General features: G+C 32.1%; 1 protein-coding gene across 1 annotated transcript; it reads left to right on the forward strand.

Annotated features, from left to right (window-relative positions):
• Positions 1-769: 769 nt before the first annotated feature.
• On the forward strand, positions 770-15211 carry LOC127724430 (uncharacterized). Its single transcript, XM_052231393.1, has 2 exons — positions 770-874; positions 12335-15211. Exon 2 carries the CDS (start codon positions 12353-12355, stop codon positions 13793-13795), a length of 1443 nt encoding a protein of 480 aa, XP_052087353.1. The 5' UTR covers positions 770-874; positions 12335-12352; the 3' UTR covers positions 13796-15211.
• The last annotated feature ends 8897 nt before the right edge of the window (positions 15212-24108 follow it).

Here is a 24108-nt window from a genome sequence, read left to right on the forward strand (position 1 = left end):
TGCCATTGGCGATTGCCAAATAAACGGATCACCGGATGTTACAAAATGGATCTTATAATAATTTATTACCAAACAGAAAACAATAAACTTGCGGAAAAAATGGTATACCGCAAACAAAAGGTGCAAAAATTAGTACACCATATCCGGATTTCAACAATTAATGTCTCTTCACTGAGTGATGTTAGGAATCGAAACGGTATTTGGAATGCCATATATATATATATATATGTTCCAGTTTAGACTCATAAATCATGTAAATCCTACACACTTTCAATTAAACACTTAAATTACACTGACTGCATTTTCCATTAAAAAAAAATATATAGCATCAGAGACATATATATATTTGGATTATATGTCTCTCAGGATAGCATATAAGTGTACTGAAAATTCTACATTAAAAAAAATGACACATTAGTATAAAATATATCTATGATTTAACTGACCGTGAGTGACTAAAACAAATACTTCCTACCGAGACATGTATATATATGTCTCTGCTTCCTAGCATATAGATTTTTATATTGGTTAATATTTTTTTCAGCTTAATATTGCTGTTAAACTGTCATCTCCTTACCTCGATGTATTTTTTTTTTTTTTATTTTTATAATATATTTCAATCCTTTTTCGTCATGAAATAGATTTGCCTGTAATATTTGTCGCTACTTTTTAAAAAATGTATAAACACGGAAGCACAATCCGTCAAACACATGGATATTATTGACAACAAACTGGATCCAGATAATTTATTCACTGACTTCCGTTCACATTCGTTATTAGCATGAAAACCAGAAATTTGAACAGAAAATCTTCAGAACAATAGAAATTGATGGATTTCTGGTACATTGAAGAGTAAACTGTCAGACAGTCGAATGTAAAAACATTTTTATTGTTAACAGGATGTGTTTTATGATAATGATTTATCGTGTCACTGTATATTCAGTGATCTGGAAGGATTTTTTCTCTATGGGCCCCCAAAAATAAATTCAATGGGCCATTTTTAGAATTAATGGGCCATGTTGTCAAATGAGTGGGCCATTCGTTTACAATAAAAAAAAATTAAAAAAGTGTATATTACACTGTACTTACAAGTATGATTCTAATGAATATCATGGATATTGTTCCTGTGATTTTGTAATTTCAATTTCAATGAATATACAATAACTTCTTCCAAACCGGGCAATATTTACGATAACCTTTATTTACAATGTTAAAACTGGTACTGTTCCCTTGTTCATGTTCATGTTTTTTTTTACATTAAATTTTGGTCTTCGTCGATACCATACTTATTCCAGACTTTCCGTATTAGAGGACGTTTCTGGCATTTCCTCTTCACTTGTATTATTATTACTTCATCACGATGACAAGAATAACTGTAGAGAGCAACGATAACTGATAAGACATAACAACAATTCGCTGAAGGCATGTTTACAAAATGTCAAAACGAGCCAAAGACCAAAAAAATTGACAAGGACAGTTAAGCCCCTTTTATGGAGACAAATACTATACTATTCATAAAAAGGCTTTTGGGTTTTTCAATCGAAATAATAGCAAGCTTACTTAAAAGATTATAATTAGAGAAGAATTCTCGCCTGTACTAGCCAATTTTCACAAATTTAAAGTTGTTTATAAAAAATTATATCATGAATGATGGTTAATTACGTTTTTTGGGTAATCAGTCATAGCGCATGTTGCTATTATTACCATAGGAAAACACCCGAGACGTCCCATAAATATATAGGTGCTCCTATCATTGGAGTAAACACTACACAGTTGTGTACTTGTAAGCGTACTTTCATTCCGCCGTGTATTTATTCCGGGTAACTGTTTTTCGCTAGAGAATTGGATGTAAATAGTGTGAAAGCGTCGATCTTGATATCGTTGTTTTGTTAATATTAGACCGGTTTATTGTTTACATAAATAAATGGGTTAAAATTAGAATGATTTTAAATGAACCAGTTTAATTAATCTGAGTCAATCCAGTAAATAATATTGATGATGATGAGGAGGATATTTTTATAACTCAAAATACTTTATCAATGATCAGGACATTGAACTTGATATAAACCAAATTTAAAGAGCAGATTTGCTCTTACATAAAGTTTCAATTATAGAAGCATCCTTTCATATTGACATAGAAGATATGATTTTATATCTAAGTCGACCGAAAAGCAAATACACAGAAAAACTTCAGCAATCCAATAAATATGAATATTACAATTAGTGACAATTTAAAAGCATATGATTTTATAGATTTGCATAGAAAAATTATTTAAATCTTATTCGTTAATAAGCATTATTGTGTTATCATGTGTTCAAAATGAGTATTAATCACTCCATCAATGTATGGATCTAAACTGCGGCACTAGTGTAATTAATCCTGGTATAAAATAACTAGTACAATAATTCCTGTACAAAAACACTAGTGTGAACATTCCTTGGATGAAAACTTTCCACTTTTTACATAAATCAACTATGCAAGTTTCAAATACACTAAAAACTACTTAGCCACATTTTATATATATTTCCCCTTCAAAAAAACTCTTTTTAGAACCTTATAATGACTGGTGGATGTTTTACACTGGACCCCGATAGAAAAACCTAGTGTTTTTTTGTTGGTGGATAAAAATCACTGGGGGTTTTCTTCCTCCGGATAAAGTACACTGACAAAATCAAACCACTGTTACATGCTCGCACATGGCGGCACGAAATACGATCGGAAATCCATTTGACGATATCTCAACGTTTCAAAACGAAGTGAAATATATCATGCGCCACGCGGGCGCTTTTATTTGTCGCTTTATGCGCCATTTCTGGTCGATAAGCGCAAATGGCGCAAGGCGCACGTCCTTCCCGATCACTGATATTTATCTGAGAGCAAGGATTATATAGCTTTGGCCTAATTTCCAGTTACATATATATTACTATTATTAGTCCAAATACTTATGACGTCTTGCAAGGCTTTTTAAATTTTTTTCAGTGACTCCTTCCTACATTCATTATTTTTGTTATTTTACTTCGTATTGATGTGTACTTGTATGTACATTTATACGTATAGTAGTACATTACATAACCATAAATACGAGTACAGTAGCTGACATTGCAATGTTAAATTACGTATTTCTATAACAGCAAAAGGCGTCACAGAAAAAAGATGAAATAGCCTTGCAAGACGTCATAATTTTATGGACTACATATATATATATGTGTATATTTAAAGGTAGTAACGAAAATAACCCAAAATTGAGCAAATACTGGTTTGATAACGTTCAAGCCATAAGTCGATCCTGCCCAAGTTGATAAGACAAGGATTCCATTTAAAAAAAAACAACTATATACATGCAGAAATGATCTTTTACTTGACAATGCTTGATGAGCCTGTCAGTCATGTCAGTTTTTACAGTTTATTTTAAGTATGCATAAACTGGAATAATTTGTAGATAGGGCATAACCTTGAAGTTGATCATTCTAAGTATAAAGAAGACCTATCAGGTTACTTAAGATTGTTGACCTTTGTCTAACATGTCTAATTGTAAGAGTACTTATACAAGTCATTTTTATTTACTTGAAGATGTAAGTAAATTTGTAAGATTTTTATTTTATTTTCAAAGTTTGAATTATCTCCCCTGAATCCTCCGAAAATTTACTTATACAAGTATTTTTTTTACAACCCATTAAATTCTCAAGTTTTGGGAGGTCAAAATGTAAGAGATATATTTGTCCTGGTAAAATATATCCGGGCAGACACATATAACTATAGTGTAAAAAGTCCATGGTTACAGAATTTACTAGTATTTTTAGTCCGATGTTAGTAATTATGTCCCAGGACTAATTTTCCTAGGAATTCAAGTCCATGTCATTAATAATCCAAGGTAAAAACGTCCATGTCCTTTTTTTATAGGAAAAATATTAATGAATCAAATCATTTACATGTTATGTTTTAATATTTTTTAAGAGTTGTGTATTTATATTTTTTATAAAATGTATGCCCCCAGACTAATTTTCCTAGGAAATCATTCAATGTCATTAATATAACATGTACTAGGTAAAATCGTCCATGCCCTTTATTTTAAAAGGAAAATATAAATGTTATGTTTTGATATTGTTTAAAAGTTGTGTATCAATTTTTTTAATAAAATTTATGTCCCCAGACTAATTTTCCTAGAAAATCATGTCCATGTCATTAATATTCCTAGGTAAAAACGTCCATCTCCTTTATTTTAAAAGGTAAATTTTAATGAAACAAATTATTTACATGTAAACAATGGAAATTAAATTTTTATGTTTTAATATTGTTAAAGAGTTGTGCATTGATATTTTAATAAAATTTATAATTATGTCCCCAGACTAATTTTCCTAGGACATCATGTCCATGTCATTCACATGCCTAGGTCATTGTAGGTTATAACGCCCATGTTAATAGGAAAAAAATAATGAAACTTTCCAATCTTAACTAAGAAAATGTGGTTTTGTTTTTATTATTTTCAATAATTGTCATAATACATGTAATATAATAAAAATTACTAGAAAAACAAGTCTTAGGAAATTTTTTCCTAGGAAAATAAGTGCCAGACATATTTTACTAGCTATGGATTTATTTTCCTAGGAAAAGTTGTCCTGGAACTTACATTCCTAGTAAAATAATGGTCATGGACTTGATCTACTTAACTAGGAAAAAAAGTCTGGCGGACAAATTTTACTACAGGACCAAATTTACTGTTACAGAACTTTCTGGTTTGCTCATTAATTTATAATTAGAATTTAACCTTTTATCTCAAAAACTAAGCAAAGAAATCCACTGCACAAAGATGTTGTAAAAGTAACTGCCAAGGCCTTCAAAAATTTCTCCCTGGAGGCTTGTAAATGAGCAGTGTTTTGAAGATCAGACAAATGAGATTTTCATTATCCATGAAATGATACTTTTATGGATAGTAAAGACAACTATTAATGACAGACAACTACACACTCTATTCATGCTATTAGAGCAATGCAGTCGAGAAATTCAAGAGAAGAAGAAAATTAGACTTTTTTTACTTATATAAGTAAAAAAAAAATCTGAATGTTTAAGGGATATAACTCAACATAACAAAAATGGGAAAAATAATTTACCTATACCAGTAAATTAAAACCCTTGTGTAAGTATTACCCCTGACAGCAAGGGTACTCTTTAAAGCTTTCATGCACTACAATGTAACTTACTGCCCAATAAAGCGCACTGCTGAAATTCATATACAAGAGAACTTTAGGGATAATTGATCTATGTAGGAAAAATTCCGGAATAATTTGTCATAATATGGAAAATTAATAAAATTAGCATTTGAAGATCAAAGGAAACAACAAAATCACTTAAATAGGTGATTACTAAAATTTTCAAATCACTAAAATACAATTGTAGGTGATAATGAAATCACTTGTTTAAGTCATACCCCTGACTGTTCAAACTTTATCAGAAAGATTACACATTGTGTTCTAATAAAATAAAAAATCTAAAAATAATCTCTAGTGCTTGCGTTTCTAAAAATAGACAATCAAAACTGACCTTGAAATGTTGTTTGCACAAATTATTTTGCGAAAAGAAACCTTTGTTAAAAACCTGTTAAAATAAGTTTGTTTTCCTTTTTTGTCATATATAATTCCTAAGATTTTTCATCTCATCTAGATGAAATGGACCCTGTCCCAACGTGGAAGATGTCATCATGTTCATTGTCAAGTTAAAAGAAAAAGATATCCAGAAAACAATTTGGAATTTTTTTATTTCATATATTGAAAAAAAATGTTCGACAATTTGGATAACAGAAACAGGATTGCCTGACAAAGGATGAAACTGAAATCCTTGTCTTTCCAGCGGACGAGTCTGTTTCATTTATGAAACAGATGTTAAAGTGTTATTTTCGTGTTACTACATGTACTGGGGATGTTTAATGACCTTGACTACCCATAAGGGTCTCTCACAGTCGTTTTTTTGTGCTACGTGTTTGCAATTTTTATTTCAAGTGTTTTCGTACTAATGAAGCTCATTATTCACCATGTTTCCTGAAAGTTGATAAAAAGCAAAGTTTAGCTGGTAATTTTTTCTTTTGGAAAATTACCATTTTATTTTTCCTGTTTTTCTGTGGACATACATCCCCCCTTCCCTTTTACATGACTATGGCATGCATTGTATGTTTAAAACAGAGGAGTAATAATATTTGGAACTAAAAATGATGACAAAAAAAGGCATACCAAAAATATTGTTAGTAAGCTGAGCGATATAATTTTTATACATGTATATACTTAACAACAAAATTATTTTCATTTACCTCTGTATAATATGACACAGGTTTCTTCAAAAGTGATGATTTTCTATAAATTGTTTGAAATTTCACAGTGATATCATACTTTAACTTTTTTTAAACCTGTTTATTTACTTTTGACTTTAATTATTTATCCCTTGTAATTTTTTATTAACTGTGTATTTGCATTCAGGTGTCACAGGTCAAATTTATTCGTTCATTGTGTGTTAATTTACGTTTTTTGATTGAGTTAAGCCTTCCAATTGATATTTTATAGTGTGTTTTTCTATGTTGTGATGTTATACTATTGTTTCAGAAAAGGGAGAAGGTTTGGTACCATTAAAACGTTTAATCCCGCTGCAAATGTTTGCACTGTCCTAAGTCAGGAATCTGATTACAGTAGTTGTCGTCTGTTTATGTAGTTCATACGTGTTTCTCGTTTTTGTCGAGCCTGCGACTTTTGTCGCAGAAAGCTCGACATAGGGATAGTGATCCGGCGGCGGTGGTGGCGGCTACGGCGGCAGTGGTGGCGGCTATGGCGGGGGCGTTAGCTAACTTCTTAAAAGCTTTATATTTTAGAAGGTGGAAGGTATCTGGATGCTTCATACTTTGTATATGGATGCCTCATGTTACGAAGTTTCCATCAGTCACATGTCCAATGTCCTTGACCTCATTGTCATGGTTCAGTGACTACTTGAAAAAAAAGTTAAGATTTTTTGTAATGTTAAATTCTCTCTTATTATAAGTAATAGGATTACTATATTTGATATGTGCGTACCTTGCAAGGTCCTCCTGCCCGTCAGACAGTTTTCACTTGACCTCGACCTCATTTCATGGATCAGTGAACAAGGTTAAGTTTTGGTGGTCAAGTCCATATCTCAGATTCTATAACCAATAGGTCTAGTATATTCGGTGTATGGAAGGACTGTAAGGTGTACATGTCCAACTGGCAGGTGTCATCTGACCTTGACATCATTTTCATGGTTCAGTGGTTATAGTTAAGTTTTTGTGTTTTGGTCTGTTTTTCTTATACTGTATGCAATAGGTCTACTATATTTGGTGTATGGAATGATTGTAAGGTGTACATGTCTAGCTGGCAGGTGTCATCTGACCTTGACCTCATTTTCATGGTTCAGTGGTCAAAGTTAAGTTTTTGAGTTTTGGTCTTTTTTTCTAATACTATATGCAATAGTTCAACTATATGTGGTTTATGGAAATATTTTATGATCTATTTGTCAGTCACGCAGGTTTTTTTTTTACCTTGACCTCATTTTCAAGGATCATTGCTCAGTGTTAAGTTTTTGTGTTTTGGTCTGTTTTTCTTAAACTATAAGCAATAGGTCAACTATATTTGTTGTATGGAAGAATTGTTAGCTGTACATGCCTGCCTAGGCCAAAAAAAAATATATTTCTGTTTACGGTTACCCGACCGACCCTACTTTTGAGCACTGACCCTAAGTCATTTTATTTCTGTCGTAAAGTGAAAAATAAACTGAACTCGTGTCCAAAGCGAAGTTAGTGTTGCAAATGATATAAATCAATTGCCTGATACATCCCAATGTTCACAATCGTGTATATGACAGCTGTTTTAAGGAAATTCGCAACTCGTGTGATGAAATAAACACTTTGCCGCCATTTTTTTCCAACAAATTACCAAGGGAAAGAATCCAATCATTAAAAATACAGGTAAACTCGGCCCATGATCAACTAGGACCACGACAAGACAAAACGGCATGACTCAAAATCATGTCAGAAAAACAAAAATGAAAAAATAAAATAAAATTGAAATACCGACCTACCTACCCTATTTTTTTAAAGTATGTAACCTTAAACAGACATATATTTTTTTTTGGCCCTAGCATGGTTCATCTGACCTTGACCTTGACCTCATTTTCATAGTTCATTGGTCAATGTTTTGTTTACTTGGTTAATGTTAAGTTTATGTGACAGTTGTAATAAACAGTCAGGGGACTTACTTAAATGAGTGATTTTCTAAATCACTGATTCAAGTATCATTATGTCCATAAAGGTTGGAAGTAAGAGTTGTCTTTCTTTAATAATCACCTATTTAAGTAGTACAAATTAATCACTAGACTAAGTGATTTAATTTTATTGTAGCTTTGAATATAGAATACTAATGATCCAGGGACTAATTATGTTGCTAAAAATTATCAGAACCAACATCTGTGTTGATAGGATGACCGGGCCATGTCAGGTGATGACCTTGTACTAAATCTAGGACAGTGACATAAAAATCACTTGTTTAAGTATCATACCTCAATTTCCTTCCAAAAAATCACTTCTTTAAGTATCATTATTTTAATAACCCCCTCTAATTTCAACACCCCCGAACAGTGAAATTTTGATCGCGAACAGTAGAATTTTATTACATAATCTATAAGATGAAACCTTGAATTTTACAGGAAAAATACTCCCACTGCTGGGAAAAATCTGTTGAGAAAGTATCAGTTCATTATGTCAAGCCATTTTTATAGCATTTTTTCAACTAAAATAGAATTTGCAGCTAAATGATTGCATCAAAGGAATAAACCTTGCTGCTTAAAAGAAGCAAAAAGTTAATGTTTTTCAATTTTACTAATGAAAAGATATTATCTAAACCTATGTGTTTAAAATTTTGGTAAAACTACAAAATCACAATTTATGACAAAACTTCGAATTTGCTACTTAAATAAGTGATTTAAAAATCACTTATTTCAATAAGTCCCCTGACTGATAAAGCTTTATATTTAGGACTATCAACATAATATCAATGATTAGTAAAGAAGGCGAGACATTTCAGCGTGTGCACTCTTGTTATATAGATTAGACCGTTGGTTTTTTCCGTTTGAATGGTTTTACACTAGTAATTTTTTTGGGCACTTTATAGCTTGCTGTGCGGTGTGAGCCAAGGCTTCGTGTTGAAGGCCATACCTTGACCTATAATGGTTTACTTTTATAAATTGTAAATTGGATGGAGAGTTGTCTCATTGGCACTCATACCACATCTTCCTATATCTATATACATATTTACAAATGATTTATGTCATGTATGTCTTGTAAGGATTTAAAAAAAATTTTTAGACTGACTGAGCCAACTTTTGTAAGTAAAAAATCTGTAAACCAACCAATTAAAAAACCCTGTCCTTAATCGGTGCATTACATTTGCGCCCATTACTATTACATTTGCACACAAAAATCATTACGTTTGTGCGCATTCTTTTACATGTAAACTCAGGTAAATACAGGCATGACAGGTAGATTAATATACTTATTTATTTATTTAACTCTTATTTTCGAGCAGGATAAGTCCGTTTTCATGGTTTTATTGTGCACAAGCACTTTTTAATAAGTCCTGGAAATATAAACAGATAAAAATGTAAAAATAAACATAGTAAAATCTAAAGATTAAAAGTACTGATTTTACCTTAAATTGAGAATGGAAATGGGGAATGTGTCAAAAAGACAACAACCCGACCATAGAGCAGACAACAGCCGAAGGCCACCAATGGGTCTTCAATGCAACGAGAAACTCCTGCACCCGGAGGCGTCCTTCAGCTGTCCCCTAAACAAATATGTATACTAGTTCAGTGATAATGGACGTCATACTAAACTCCAAATTATACACAGGAAACTAAAATTAAAAATGATACAAGACTAACAAAGGCCAGAGGCTCCTGACTTGGGACAGGCGCAAAAATGCGGCGGGGTTTAACATGTTTTTGGAGATCTCAACCCTCCCCCTATACCTCTAGCCAATGTAGAAAAAACAAACGCACAACAGTACGCACAGTAAAACTCGGTATAAGAGAAGTCCGAGTCCGATGTCAGAATGGGAAACAAAAGAAAATAAAGATTATGACAATAATACATAAATAACAACAGACTACTAGCAGTTACTGACATGCCAGCTCCAGACCTCAATTAAACTGATTGAAAGATTATGTCTTCATCATATGAATATCAGGCATAATCCCTCCTGTTAGGGGTTTAGTATTATACCGTCATAAAATATATGAGAAGAATATAACCCGTGTCATGCCAACAAACATGACAACTGGTTTTAAAATAAATGTGTTTAATTCCGATGCAAAGACCCTATAAGTGAATCAATATTAAAGCCAAAATATGCAATCTTTAATGACCTGACAACAGTATCGTAGCTATATCCCTTCTTAATAAGTCTGTTTAAAGGTTTTGTTAGCTTTTGAGGTGAATACTGACATTTTTATGCTTTGTAAAGAATATTACCATAAAAGATTGGATGTGAAATACCCGAACGTATAAGATTTCTGCATGTTGAGTTATATTTAAGAATGATGTCCTTATACCGATGATAAAGTTTATTAAATGTTTTGACTAGTTTATGATATCGAAAACCCTGGTGTAATAATTTTTCAGTAATACATAAATTTCTCTCGCTAAAATCTAATACGTTGTTACATACACGAGTGAATCGTACAAGTTGAGATATATAAACACCATAAGATGGTGACAAGGGAACGTCACCATCTAAAAATGGATAGTTAACGATAGGAAATGAAAAATCATCTCTTTTATCATAAATTTTTGTATTAAGCTTCCCGTTAATGATATAGATATCAAGATCGAGGAAAGGACAATGGTCATTGTTAGTATTAGCTTTATTTAAAGTAAGTTCAACAGGATAAATTTCTTTAGTATACATACTGAAGTCGTCATTATTCAGAGCCAATATATCATCCAAATATCTAAAAGTATTGTTAAATTTTTTTATCAGATGTTGTTTCGATGGGTCTTTGCTGATTTTAGTCATAAATTGTAACTCATAACAATACAAAAACAGGTCCCCAATAAGTGGTGCACAGTTAGTCCCCATTGGAATTCCGATAACTTGACGATATACTGAATCTCCAAAGCAAACAAAAATGTTATCAAGTAAAAATTCAAGGGCAGATATTGTATCAAAGCATGTCCAATTGACATAGTTCTTTTGTTTGTTGCTTCTAAAAAATGACCTAAAAGAGTTTGAACATATTGCATTCCGACTTTTTAAATGCCCATTTAATTAGGTGTGTGAAATTTTTCTTAATAAGAATATGAGGCAAAGTGGTATATAGGGTAGAAAAATCAAAACTTTGAACAGACATGTCGTAACATGCACAAAAAGTGTTTCGTCGATACAAATAGTAAATCCATCGTACACAAATGATTTCCCCCCGATTTGTTTCTGACAAACGAAACTTCATATTTGTGTGCCCTGACGCAACTTTACAAACTTGCTTAAATAATTTGTTAAATCGCTATTTGGTAAAATTATGAAACAGAATGCTATTTACTCTGAAATATTTGCAATTAACTAACATGTATGTCTAGTCTTAAGCTATTACAGGATTTCTCATGATCACTGTATATTTATTTAGAATTCAATATGAAAAATATATAATTTTAATTTACAAATACAAAATGTAGAACAGGTTCAAAATTCATATTAACTATAGTCATATTTATTATGAATTATATTTATTTTACCTGTGTTACCTGTAAATTGAATGCGCGCAAAAGCTGCGCACAAACGTAAAAAAAAATATTCCCCAATGCACCCGTCCTTTAACATGCAGATTTTGGTAAAACCAAGAAAATCATTTTATTGATTAAATTAATTGAATTGAAACATATGACATTATACATGTATATATCAATTTATAGATTGTTTTCAATACATGTATATATGTACGTACATGTAATTTGAGTGTGAGTTTTTAAATTTGCCGCCATGTTTGAGGTTCATGTGCACAAATTAAGTCGTAAATCAACTCAATACTGACTATTGAACTGTTTTCTGAACAATTTTTATTTGTGTAAAGTTGAAACCTTGTATAGATAATTCTTTGCTGCTATCTAGTAAGATTTTTTTTACCACACTTGCATACATGCATGTTTACCAGATGTTTAAATTTAATTAGTCAATAAGAAAATCAACCAGTTTTCCCTCCAAAATGGCAGCCAAGGGATATAACTCAAGCTCAAATAACTTCAAATATGAACTCTCCATTTCTAATATATCCTTTTTCTTTTTTTTTCAGATCAAAAGTTTTAATAAAATGGTGAAATATTCAGATCAAAATCGCCATGGAAATATTATTTCCAAAATCAACAGAGCTAGAAATGAAGGACTTTATTGTGACATCACCTTGACCTCTGGAAACACATCTTTAAGTGCTCACAAACTTATCCTGACCTCGGTTTCAGACTATTTCACTAGCTTGTTCAAATATTCTGATGATGCTTGTCAGACCTGCAAATTAGATCCTAATGTTGTCACAGAAGAATGTCTAGAAGCCATTGTGGAGTACGCTTACACAGGAGATGTAGAAATCACTGACGAAAATGTCCAGGATTTGCTAGTAGCATCAAATTTTCTCCAGATTCTTTTCATAAGTATCAAATGTGAAGAGTATATTTCAGAACACTTAACATCTGAAAACGTTGTTTGTCTATTGTCTTTTTCAATACAACATAATTTGCCGAAGTTGTTTTCAAGTGTGTGCCACTATGTTTCAGAGAATTTTCTCAGTTTCACTTTACGAGACAATGTTTTGCTGAGCATCCCTTATGACGACTTATTATACTTATTGAAATGCGTTGATTTGACTGTTTTGGAGTGTGGCATACCAGCTGAGAAACCGGAGGTTCATATACTGAATTTGATAAGACTTTACTCTGAATTTTGCGAATTAAAAGCGGAAGAGGTTAAAACTTTACTTCAGGTGGTGAATTTTTCAGAGATCACTCAGTTTGATGCATATGATATGTTTGAATTATGGAGGAAAAAGCTAAATGGAGTTGAAGTGAAAACTGTAGTTGAACAGTTTCTTGTAAGAAATTATTTGAGTGGGGAGTTCAAACAAGAAGGTGAACCACAACTTTTCAATCAAATTTGTAGGAAATTTTCCTCCATGTGCAAACGAGTATTTTCCAACAATAGTCTGCGAAAAGGCTACAGTTATTTTGATAATTTATCTGTAAATGATAGAATCAGGAAGATTCGTATTTGGTTTGGTTACACACCGTCACAGCTAGCTGGCATATCAGTTTCCTACATGATCGGGGAAGAGAAGACCTATGGAAGTCGTAAAAATGTTCCAGTGGTGACCTCTGACCAAGACTTCTTCCTAAGAGAGAATGAGGTGATCGTGGAAGTCCACTTTTGTAAGACAGCTGTACGGGTCAGAAGTTTGAAGTTCATTTCCAATTTTGGAACACAGTATGGACCCTATGGGGAGGAGAGAGGGAGCATACGAAAAGTGAAAGCTCCATCACCAAATGCTTATCTTCATGGAATTAGAATGGAGAACAAATCGAAGGTCTTTGAAAATTCAGCTTTGGTTAGTTTGAATGCCCTGTACTTTGACTGGATTGTGTTTGTTGAACCAAGTAAAATACGAGACAACATTGAGGATGAAGACATTCAGCTTCAAACAACTAACTGTTGTTCTACAAATTACGAGCGTGCGGCTGACATATATGATAGTGATCCACGTTAAATCGTCTACTGTAAATTCAGAAATTATTGCGAGGTTTTTATTAATGTGAATAATGCGACAGGGCGAATATCGCAATAATAAGAACTCGCATTTTGATATCTGATACATATTTCTGTATGCATATTTTCCTGAAATCACAATAATTAATCTCGCATTTTTGTCCATCCTTCAAAAATTGCAATAATAAATGCAGGCAATAATTTCTGAATTTACAGTATATTGATAGATGAGAGTTATAGATAGGTGCAATTACTGGTATATATTATTGTAACATGCTACAACGATGAAAGAAAGGATAACCTGCTTTTTTCAAAATAAGTATTATGTTTTTATCATGTATCATGTGTATATTGTGATGATGAAAATGTTTTTAAATGGATTGTTTATCTTTTGTCAATTGGAAAATTGAAATATAATATTATCATGATTATGGCTACTTGCAATTGGGGAGGTAGTGTTTACTGGAAGTACAAAATATATGATAGAATTCTCTGATTTTTGTTTAAATTTGGCAAAGTAAAGATAGATATCTCCTGTTTGCATAAAAATTTCTGAATAGATGATAAAAAATCGAAATGATTAAAGTAACTCCCCTGATCATGCTCAGCCTGGTACATGTACATGCAGGCAGGTATTCAGTACTGCTAATACCATGTAATACTTTTACTTCTTTTTATTTATGTATAATGGATATGTGACATCTGATATACCCTGTTCTTGTTAAGAGCCATAACAAAACTGAACACCAAAATAACCCTACAACTTAACATGCTTAATGAACATGATGAATTTCATATTTCTTTAGATTTCTAAAAACTCTCTTGAATAATTTCATATGTCATTTGTATGTCCAACAAAAAGCAATTGTACATTTATCGTCATGATTGTGTTTTTATGTATTAAACATGTAAAGGTACATATAATGTATATGTATGTTATGTACAGTATATATATTTTGTCAGGTTCTATCATTCTTCATGCATAAAATATGTACTAGTAGTCCAGTGCAATCTTTAATCTAGTCAAAGGAGTAGGCCTGGTAAGACCCTTTTTTGGCCCCAAAATATAGCATTTCAAAAATTTGTTAAAGATGTAAACTGTAAGCTATTTATTGGAAAGAGGAATGTGTTACATAAATATGGGCTGTTTTTGACAATACAATGCACATGCATCAGTTTACTAATATCATTAATTCATGTAAAATTACTTAAATCTTCACAATTTCAGCATTTGTGCTTATTTTTAAGCGGTCTTTGTCTAAAATGGAAGTGGCCACACTTATGTTCAGTCTTAATATTTAAATATATCTTGTATTTGATGATGATACATAACATATATAAAGGTTGAGAATGAACACGAATGCGGCCACTTCCATATTAGACAAAAACCATCTGAAAAGTGACGTTTTGTGGCATATTTCATTATTTGATAGATTTTTTCATATTAAAGCTTGAATTAAGGCGTATTTAATGGCCAAATCAGTTCAAATCTTTTACAATAAATGATTGAAACGACAGAAGAAGACACTTAAGTATTTAAAAAATGTTAAAAATCTTTTATCAGATGTACTTCAAATTTTAGGCCAAAATAAGCCCTTACCAGACCTTCTCCTTTATATGATTTAAGTGAATCTCTAGTTTGTCTCTTTATTTATTATATTTTATTTATCATGTTTATTAAAATTTATTTGTTTTTTTTTTGTGTAGTACATTTAACATAATGTTTAATATTATTGTAATATATATGTTATTTGTTTTCAAACTTTTACTTCAACAATTTTGTTATATATGGATTTGCAGATTTATGGAGAATCAATTACATCATGTACATGTTGTTAGTTGAAAAACTTGTTTATGTCTTTTTAATTTTTCTTTGAAAGTGTTTGTTAACATTCAACTATTTGCATTTAATTTATAATTAATAGTAATTATTTAGAGTTGGTAACAAACATGACTAAGACATGTAAAAGGAAGTGAAGAAAGCAATATTGTCAGCTGAGTTGAGAAATATGTGGAGCTTTGACAATTATGTAATATTTTTTGAATATTTTTAGGTCTAGCTTGAAGTTTTGTTTCCCAGATACATTTACTTGTATGTGTACTTTGTGTAGAATAAGACTTGATCATACCCCTCCTTGAACAAGGGGTATACATTTATATATAAGTGATGGATCATGCAAATGTCTGTCTGTCACAATTTTGGTTTCTGGATGATAAGGTATCGCATGACCAAATTTTTGGATATTTAAACACACTTTCATGGACCATAAAATATAGATAATAGTTGGATTTGGATGCTTTTGACATTTAACATTCAAGAGTTATGGCCCTTATATACATATCACTGACACAGGTCATGTTTATTTAAAATTATTTGTCATTTCAACTCATCCATGGTGGAAGTGGACAAATATAGTTGGCAACATTTCTAGGAAATCCCCTGTACCTATCCTTAAGATTGATGGTTTTGACATTTACTATTCAAGAGTTATGTCCCTTAGTTACAATACAGCTTATGTGTGTTTTGTCATTTCAGTCAATCAACATACTGTTGGAGTTTGCAATTCTTCAAAAAAATCCCCTGTACATATCCTTTAGAGTGGACTTGCCATTTCTTTTCCTTCATCAAAAGAATTGAATATACTTTGATGCCTTTGACATTTACCATTCAAGAGTTATGTCCCTTTGTTACACTACAACTCATGTGTATTTTGTCATTTCAATCAATCAACATACTGTAATGACTGTCAGATTGAACATCCCATTTCTTTTCTTTCTTCGTACAAATTGAACCTACTTTCCAATTGGGAAAATTTGTTAATTAGATTTCAATATTTTTAAGACATATAAGGTAAAATTTAAGTGGGCAGAAGTAGGCTGCCAGGTAGAAACGACAAAATTGACATAAACTGTGTACCTAAAATCCTTATTTTCTTAATTTTTGGATGACAATTAAAGGGATGTTTACCTATTGTGAAATTTGAATGAAATTTCATGGACTATCAAATACATGTACAGTTCAACATGTTCAAGGTAGATTTTGACCATACAAGAGTTATTCCCCTTAAACTTATACTTTTAAAATTAGGATTTGTTTAGTTTCTAGATGATGATTAAAGTACCACATCAGCATGTCAAGTTCGATTTTGATGGGTTTTGCAATAAATATTATGATTTTGATGGGTTTTGCAATATATATTATGATTTTGATGGGTTTTGCAATATATATTATGATTTTGATGGGTTTTGCAATATATATTATGATTTTGATGGGTTTTGCAATATATATATATATGTATATAAGGGTCTGGATGAGGGGTCCTTCATTTTTGTATTCTTTAATTTTTTAGGCCATTTTTCTCTGTTCATGCTGTTCTTTATACTTTTTGCCCATTGTATTCTTTATATTTTAGGACCTCATTTTCCTTTATTCTTTTTATTTTTTACCCATTATTCTCTATTCTGTAACCCATCATCCACATCCTCATATATATATTATAAGTTATTCCCCTTAGCTACGTAAACATATTGATTATTTTTCCAAAGTGATATCATTTAACAAATCTTTTTAGATTTTATCACATTATTATGAAGTCAAGTTCTCTTTTGGCATTTACTGTTCAAGAGTTATGTCCCTTAATTATCTAAAAATAAATGGCAATGTCTTGGTTCAGGATAATAAAGTATCGATTGACAAAACCATAAACAATGAGCAAAACCCATGCTGTATAGTAATCTATAAAATGCCTGCCATTACAAAATTTACAGCTCTTCTATAAAAGCATGCAAAGCAAACCTTTGATCAACTTGCTTGCTATGTTTGTTTGGATGTTTGTAAACAAAAGGTAGGTAGTTTGTTTCAGTCTGTTTACTATATACTGGAATTTGATTGGACAATAAACATTAACTTCATTGTATGTCAGCTTTTATTGTCTAATCAAATTCCAGTATATACAAAACAGACTGAAACTCCGCCTACCTATTGTTTGCAAACATCCAATCAAACATAGCAAGCAAGTTGATCAAAGGTTTGCTTTGCATGCTTTTATAGAAGAGCTGTAAATAATTCAAATGAGAGAATCAGTGCCCTGATTTATGTACAAAACAATAAAAGAAAAAAAAAAATGATAGACATCATCCAACAAAAACCACTGAACTACCATGATTACAGGCTCCTGACTTTGGACAGGCACATACAGCATGTGGCCTTGTTAAACATGTTAATTGGCGCTCAACTCTCCACTAATTTGGACAGTGGTGTAAGTGTGAGTACAACATAAGAACAAACTGTCAAAAATCAGTTCAAAAAGAATTGATTCATCAGATATACACAAAAAACTTAACAGAAAGAGTATAGACACAAATTACCAATCTAAGAGTACTCACAGTTGCTAAAAGCTAGTTCACAGCCAGTAACATCAAATAAATAAATCGTGCTCAACACTGCGAGATCCTGACATACTCCAACCATAGTGAAAATCATTCTAGATTTTTTCCCAAAAAACTTGTTTCAGTGACAATTTGAAAATCAACAATATTTTTATACAGATATATATTTAGTTCTTTGAAGTATGATCTGACAGTAACTCTGTCATGACTCTTGTAATAATTAAAATAGTATTCCCATATTAAAATTGTGCATTTCTTTACTTTGTTCAACAAATATTCAAATTATATATATATCCTTATTTTTTTGGTGATACATCTGTTCTTGTATTGTTATGTTTATAAAGAGAAATTGAGATAATAAATGTAAGAGCTTGTGTTATAATATCCTTAATTATGTTTAGTTTACTTAATACAAGTCAAAGAAGCTTAAGAGTCTAAGACTTCATATGTGCCAGAATTAGTTATTCCTAGCCGTAGCATTTTGTTTCGGGTCAAATATGCTGTTATTGACTTCTCAGAATCTAAAGGACTAGAGGTAATCACATTGTTCTTAAACCCCCCCTTTTTTTTTGACGATCAATGCATTTGAATGGGGACATATAGTTGGAACCCCCCCCCCCCCCCTTTATCCTGGGTTAGGAACCCCCCCTTTTATAAATGGCTGGATCCGCTCCTGAAGTGCATGTAAGTAATCATAGGCAACAGTACAGCCTTCAGCAATGAGAAAAACCCATACAGTATAGTCGGCTTTAAAAGGCCCAAACATGAAAAATATGGAATAATTCAACTGAGAATACTAACGGCCTAAGATATAACAAAACAATTTACGAAAAACAAATATGACAGACATGAACCAGCGACAACCACTGAACTACAGGCTCCTGACTTGGGTCAGGCACATACAGAATGTGGCAGGGTTAAACATGTGTGTGAACTCTCAACCCTCCTCTTTACAGCACAACATAAGAACAAACTATAAAAATCAATTGAAGAGGGGTTAACTCATCAGGTCGATACAAAGCAGAAAAACATCTATAAACAAAAACAGACAGGACATGGCATGTATTTATACATCTCTTACAACAAAAGAGACACAAAGTACAGATCTGAGAGAGCCTGCAGTTACTGACAGCTAGTTCAAAGCCAATAACAACTCATAAAAAAAATCATATATCTAAGTCTAAAATATCAATCCGTACACATCAAATGTTGTTTCACCTCACAAACCATATTATTCATGTTAATTGTGTAAATTTTCTGTTAGCTTTTGTAATTTTGCAAATTTCCAAGAAGTCCAGCAGAAATTTGAGACTATGTCATTAATTTTCACAAATATGCACAGAATATCTGTCAAAATTTGATGGTTCGGATGTATTTCATGACATTTAAAATTATGTTTAATTTACTCATTATCTCAATCACACTGTTATTCTGTTTTTTTTTTTGTGTATTTTTCAAGTTGTTTTTGGTATTTTGTAACAAAAGTGGACCTGAATGCTTTAACTCCTTTTGCTATTTCAGTTTGTGTGTTTGTCCTTCGACCTTGCATGTGGTGTAAATTGAATTACCCTTATTATTTTCTTTTCCCTTTATGTCGAGCCTGCATCATTTATATCCCAAAAGGAAGACAAAGTGATCCTAGATTCTGGCGTTGTCAACATAAAGGTTTAATCTGTGGTTCCAATTTTTTTTTTTAAGACATCAATAACTTTGTCAAACCTTCACGTAATTTGGACAGAAGCTTGTTAAGTATGACCAAAACACAGTATCCAGAGTAAAAATTTGAAAATACTCATTTTCATTTTTCTGTATTTTACTGATAAATGGACTAGATTTTTGTCTCGCCTTGATGGAGTCAAAAAGCGAGACATGGGTATGCTGTTTCCGGCGACGATGACGATATTTGGTATGCAGTTGTATAAGCATTGGCACATCTCATTACCATGGAGATTATTTGGCCCTGCCCCCTCAGTCAAGGTCTATTGACTTTGAAGCTTTGCTTAGTTTACATGTATTAGTTTGTAATTATGTCAGTTTTCTAGTGGTAGGTCAATGATATTTGGTATGCAGTTGTATAAGCATTGGCATATCTCATTTCCATGGAGATTATTTGGCCCCGCCTCCTCATTCATGGTCTATTGACTTTGAAACTTTTGCTTAGTTTTCATGTATTAGTTTGTGATTAGGTCAGTTTAAGGGGAACCGTTAGTGGTAGGTCAATGATAATTGGTATGCAGTTGTATAAGCATTAGCACATCTCATTTCCATGGAGAATATTTGGTCCTTACCCCTCAGTCATGGTCTATTGACTTTGAAACTTTTGCTTAGTTTACATGTATAAGTTTGTGATTAGGTCAGTTTAAGATGAACCACTAATGTTAAGTCAATGATATTGGGTATGCAAATGTATTGGCATTTGCAAGTTTCATTTCCATGGAGATTATATAACCCCACCCCCTAATTATGGTTCATTGACTTTGAAACTTTTACATAGTTTACAAGTTTAGGTTTGTTTAAAGCTAAGGGAAAGACTTATGAAAAGTCAATGGTATTTGGTTTGCAGTTGTTTTAGCATTGGCACATCTCATTTCCATGGAGATTGTTTAGCCCTGTACCTTCAGTCATGGTTCATTGACTTTGAATATTTGCATAACTTACATGTTAAAGTATTGCTATTTTAATTTCAACATTTGCATTATCAAAATAACAAATAGGCGAGACATATCTCTGTGTTAACAGTTTATTTAACAGTTAACATTCAGATTCAGTCTAAGGTTAAAGTTTTTTCTAGAAGGTGGCCACTAACTTGAAGAAGAAGCACAGGCACTTGTCTCAGAAAAAAAATTCCTATATACCTTAATGTTATATTAAGGTATATAGGAATTTTTTTTTCTGAGACAAGTGCCTGTGAGAAGAAGAGTCATGAAACAGCACATACCAGTAATTTGAAAATCTAGAAAAATGTTTGCCTATAATCCATATAATGTTATTTCTAAAATAAGAAGGAAAAACAAATTCTGTCAAGAAAAACAAGTGAAACTGTGAGCTTCTGCTCACTGATGATACCCCCGCCCAAATATTTCGGTAAACAGGAAGTTGTTGAGTGATGAATCTGAAAACGCATCACACGGTATAGCTGACTCATATAAACCCTGAAACCAAATTTCAGAAATCTTTGTAATGTAGTTCCTGAGACTAATGCAATGGAAAATATTCATGGGACGGATGGATGGACAGACAGAGGTAAAACAGTATACCCCCACTTTTTTAAAGCGGGGGTATATTTTAAAGAGGGGGTATAAAAATCCTAACAAACTGTACATATACAAAAATAATGAAGATCCAAAATATGATCCATCTACTAAGTTACAAGCTTCACCACTAAAGCATACATTGATGACTCATTTCCAATATCAGATTGGTAAATGTCTCTTGTCTTAACCTTATATGTAACTCTAACCCTAAGTTTGTTACCTGGGAATTTATAAATTAGGAATAACTTGAATAAACATTTGTTTTTGTAAAAAAAAAACAATGCATATGCTGAAATGTCTCGCCTGCATGCTTTACTGGCAAATGATTGATTTTATGTTGATAGTCTTAAAGATAAAGTTTTATTGCAAGTATCACATAAACTAGACACCATCAATAATCCATGACAATGAGGTCATGGTCAAATGAACTAAGCCAGACATACATGTACACCTTACAAGCATTCAATACACCAAATATACTTGGCATATTGCTTATATTATACAAGACACAGACCAAACCATTAAAACGTTGAACAGTTAACAATGAACCAAGAAAATGAAGTTCAGGTCAGATGATACATGCCAGACAGACAGACATGTACACCTTACAATCAATACATGCACCAAATATAATTGACCTATTGCTTAAAACTATATATCTAAGAACCAAACTTAACCAAGTAAACTTAACATTGACCAATGAACCATGAAAATTAGGTCCAGGTCTGATGATACATATCAGACCGACATGTATACCCTGCAATCATTCCATACACCACATATAGTTGACCTGCTGTTTATAGTATCTGAGAAACTTGACCTTTTCACATAACTTTAACCTGGATCACTGATCCATGAAATGAGGTTGAGATCAGGTGAACACTCTGACAGACATGTAAACCATGCAGGGAACCTATAAACTGTGGATTCATTATTTTTCGTGGGATACCAATTTTCGTGGATTTCATGGGTAAATAGGAACCACAAATTTCAATGTTCAATGAAGTACAAATTTGTTATAGGCTTTTATGCAGACTTAACAAAACCACGAAAATACATTTTTTCCTCAATCCACGAAAATTGATACCCACGAAAATAAATGAATCCACAGTACGAAATATAGTTATCCTATTACTCATAAGTGAGAAATTCACATGACAAAAATTGTGAAATTTCTTTATGCAGTTGCTGAACCATGAAAATGAGGTTAAAGACAAGAGAGATATAACCGACATAAACACAAGGTATAAAGCCTACCTTCTGAAATATAAAGCTTAATACAAATACTTTACACTGCCGTCACCAGATTGTAATCCTTATGTCTCGCATTTTGTGACTTTCTTTGCAGGCAAGGCAAAAATGTAGTGGGAGCCTCAACTCAGTTCATTCTGCAAACTCCCTATAGATAAGAATATTGAGCAATATAGGTGACAAGAAAAAAAGATCCCTAATACTTGACCAAATATGAATGTTTGAAATGAAAACAGGTTTTTTCCAGGACAAAGAGTAGACAAGACTGTTACCAACAGGGACAACACAGACATTTGAAAAATAAAACTGCACAAAATGTGTTATCGAAAAGTAAACCAAATGCAATATAACCCCCACAGAAAAAGAGGTACCGGTAATTCAGGTTCTATAGAAGAGTTATCAGTTCCAACTACTCTGGTAATATTGTGCATGGCAAGTATAAATCTAGTGAAAAGTCTTTTTCAGAGATGATACAATCTAGAACTAGAAGCTTCAAAGAGCCTGAGTTGTTCATCTAGATATATGGGCATTTTCAACATTGCAGACTATAATTTCTGACTAAGATATCTTTTATGTTGACTGTACTGCTGATATTTTTTTCTGTTTTTTGACTTGGTATCTACTCTCTAGATCTACACTAAATTTTGTCCCAACATATAAAAACGGTAAAAATCATCAACTAAGAATCTGGGCAATGTTGATTTCATATTTGTAGATCTTGTCTTGCTCATCATTTTTGCAGTTTACAAATTTCCTTTATCTACTATAGTTTTGGCAAAAAATGCAAATATGGATAAAAGACATCATTTAGGGAAAATAACTTGTATAAGGATATTTTGGGAATGCAGACATATTTGTAACTTTTTGTCCCGCTGATCATTTTGGCTTTTTAATAGTTTGTCTTTATCTCTAATTGTTTAAGGATAAAAGGAAAAAAAACGCAAAAAAAATGGTAAAAATCATCATTTAAGGGCAATACATGTACCCAGTAACTGCTTTAAGAAGTTGAGTGACAATTTTGAACAAGTTATCTAATTTGAAGATTTTGTCTTGCTGATCATTTTTTATATTTAAAGTTTCTCTCTGTCTGTTATAGTTTCGTGTCTGACAGGTTTGGTGTAAAAGGACAGAAAATAGATGTCAGATCTATATAGGTTTTCAGGGTAATAGACAAAACATGCATTTTCTAGCTATGTTCTATTTTTAGCCATGTCAGCTATGTTGGTAAGCAGGAAGGATCATCATCATATTTTTTTTTAAACACGATACCCCAATTATGAGTGTGGTCATATTTGGTTTCAATTGGCCTGAAAGTTTCAGGAGAAAAGTTAACAAAATATGACGATAGTTGACATCAAATAGAAAAGTTCCTGTACATTACTCCCGAGTATAATTTTATGTAAATAAAATGAATCTGAAG

This window comes from Mytilus californianus, unplaced genomic scaffold, assembly GCF_021869535.1.
Source record: "Mytilus californianus isolate M0D057914Y unplaced genomic scaffold, xbMytCali1.0.p SCAF_14, whole genome shotgun sequence".
Lineage (NCBI taxonomy): Eukaryota > Metazoa > Mollusca > Bivalvia > Mytilida > Mytilidae > Mytilus > Mytilus californianus.

Coding starts and splice junctions, on each gene's coding strand:
- LOC127724430 (XM_052231393.1), top strand. CDS start 12,353: ATGGTGAAATATTCAGATCAAAATCGCCATGGAAATATTATTTCCAAA.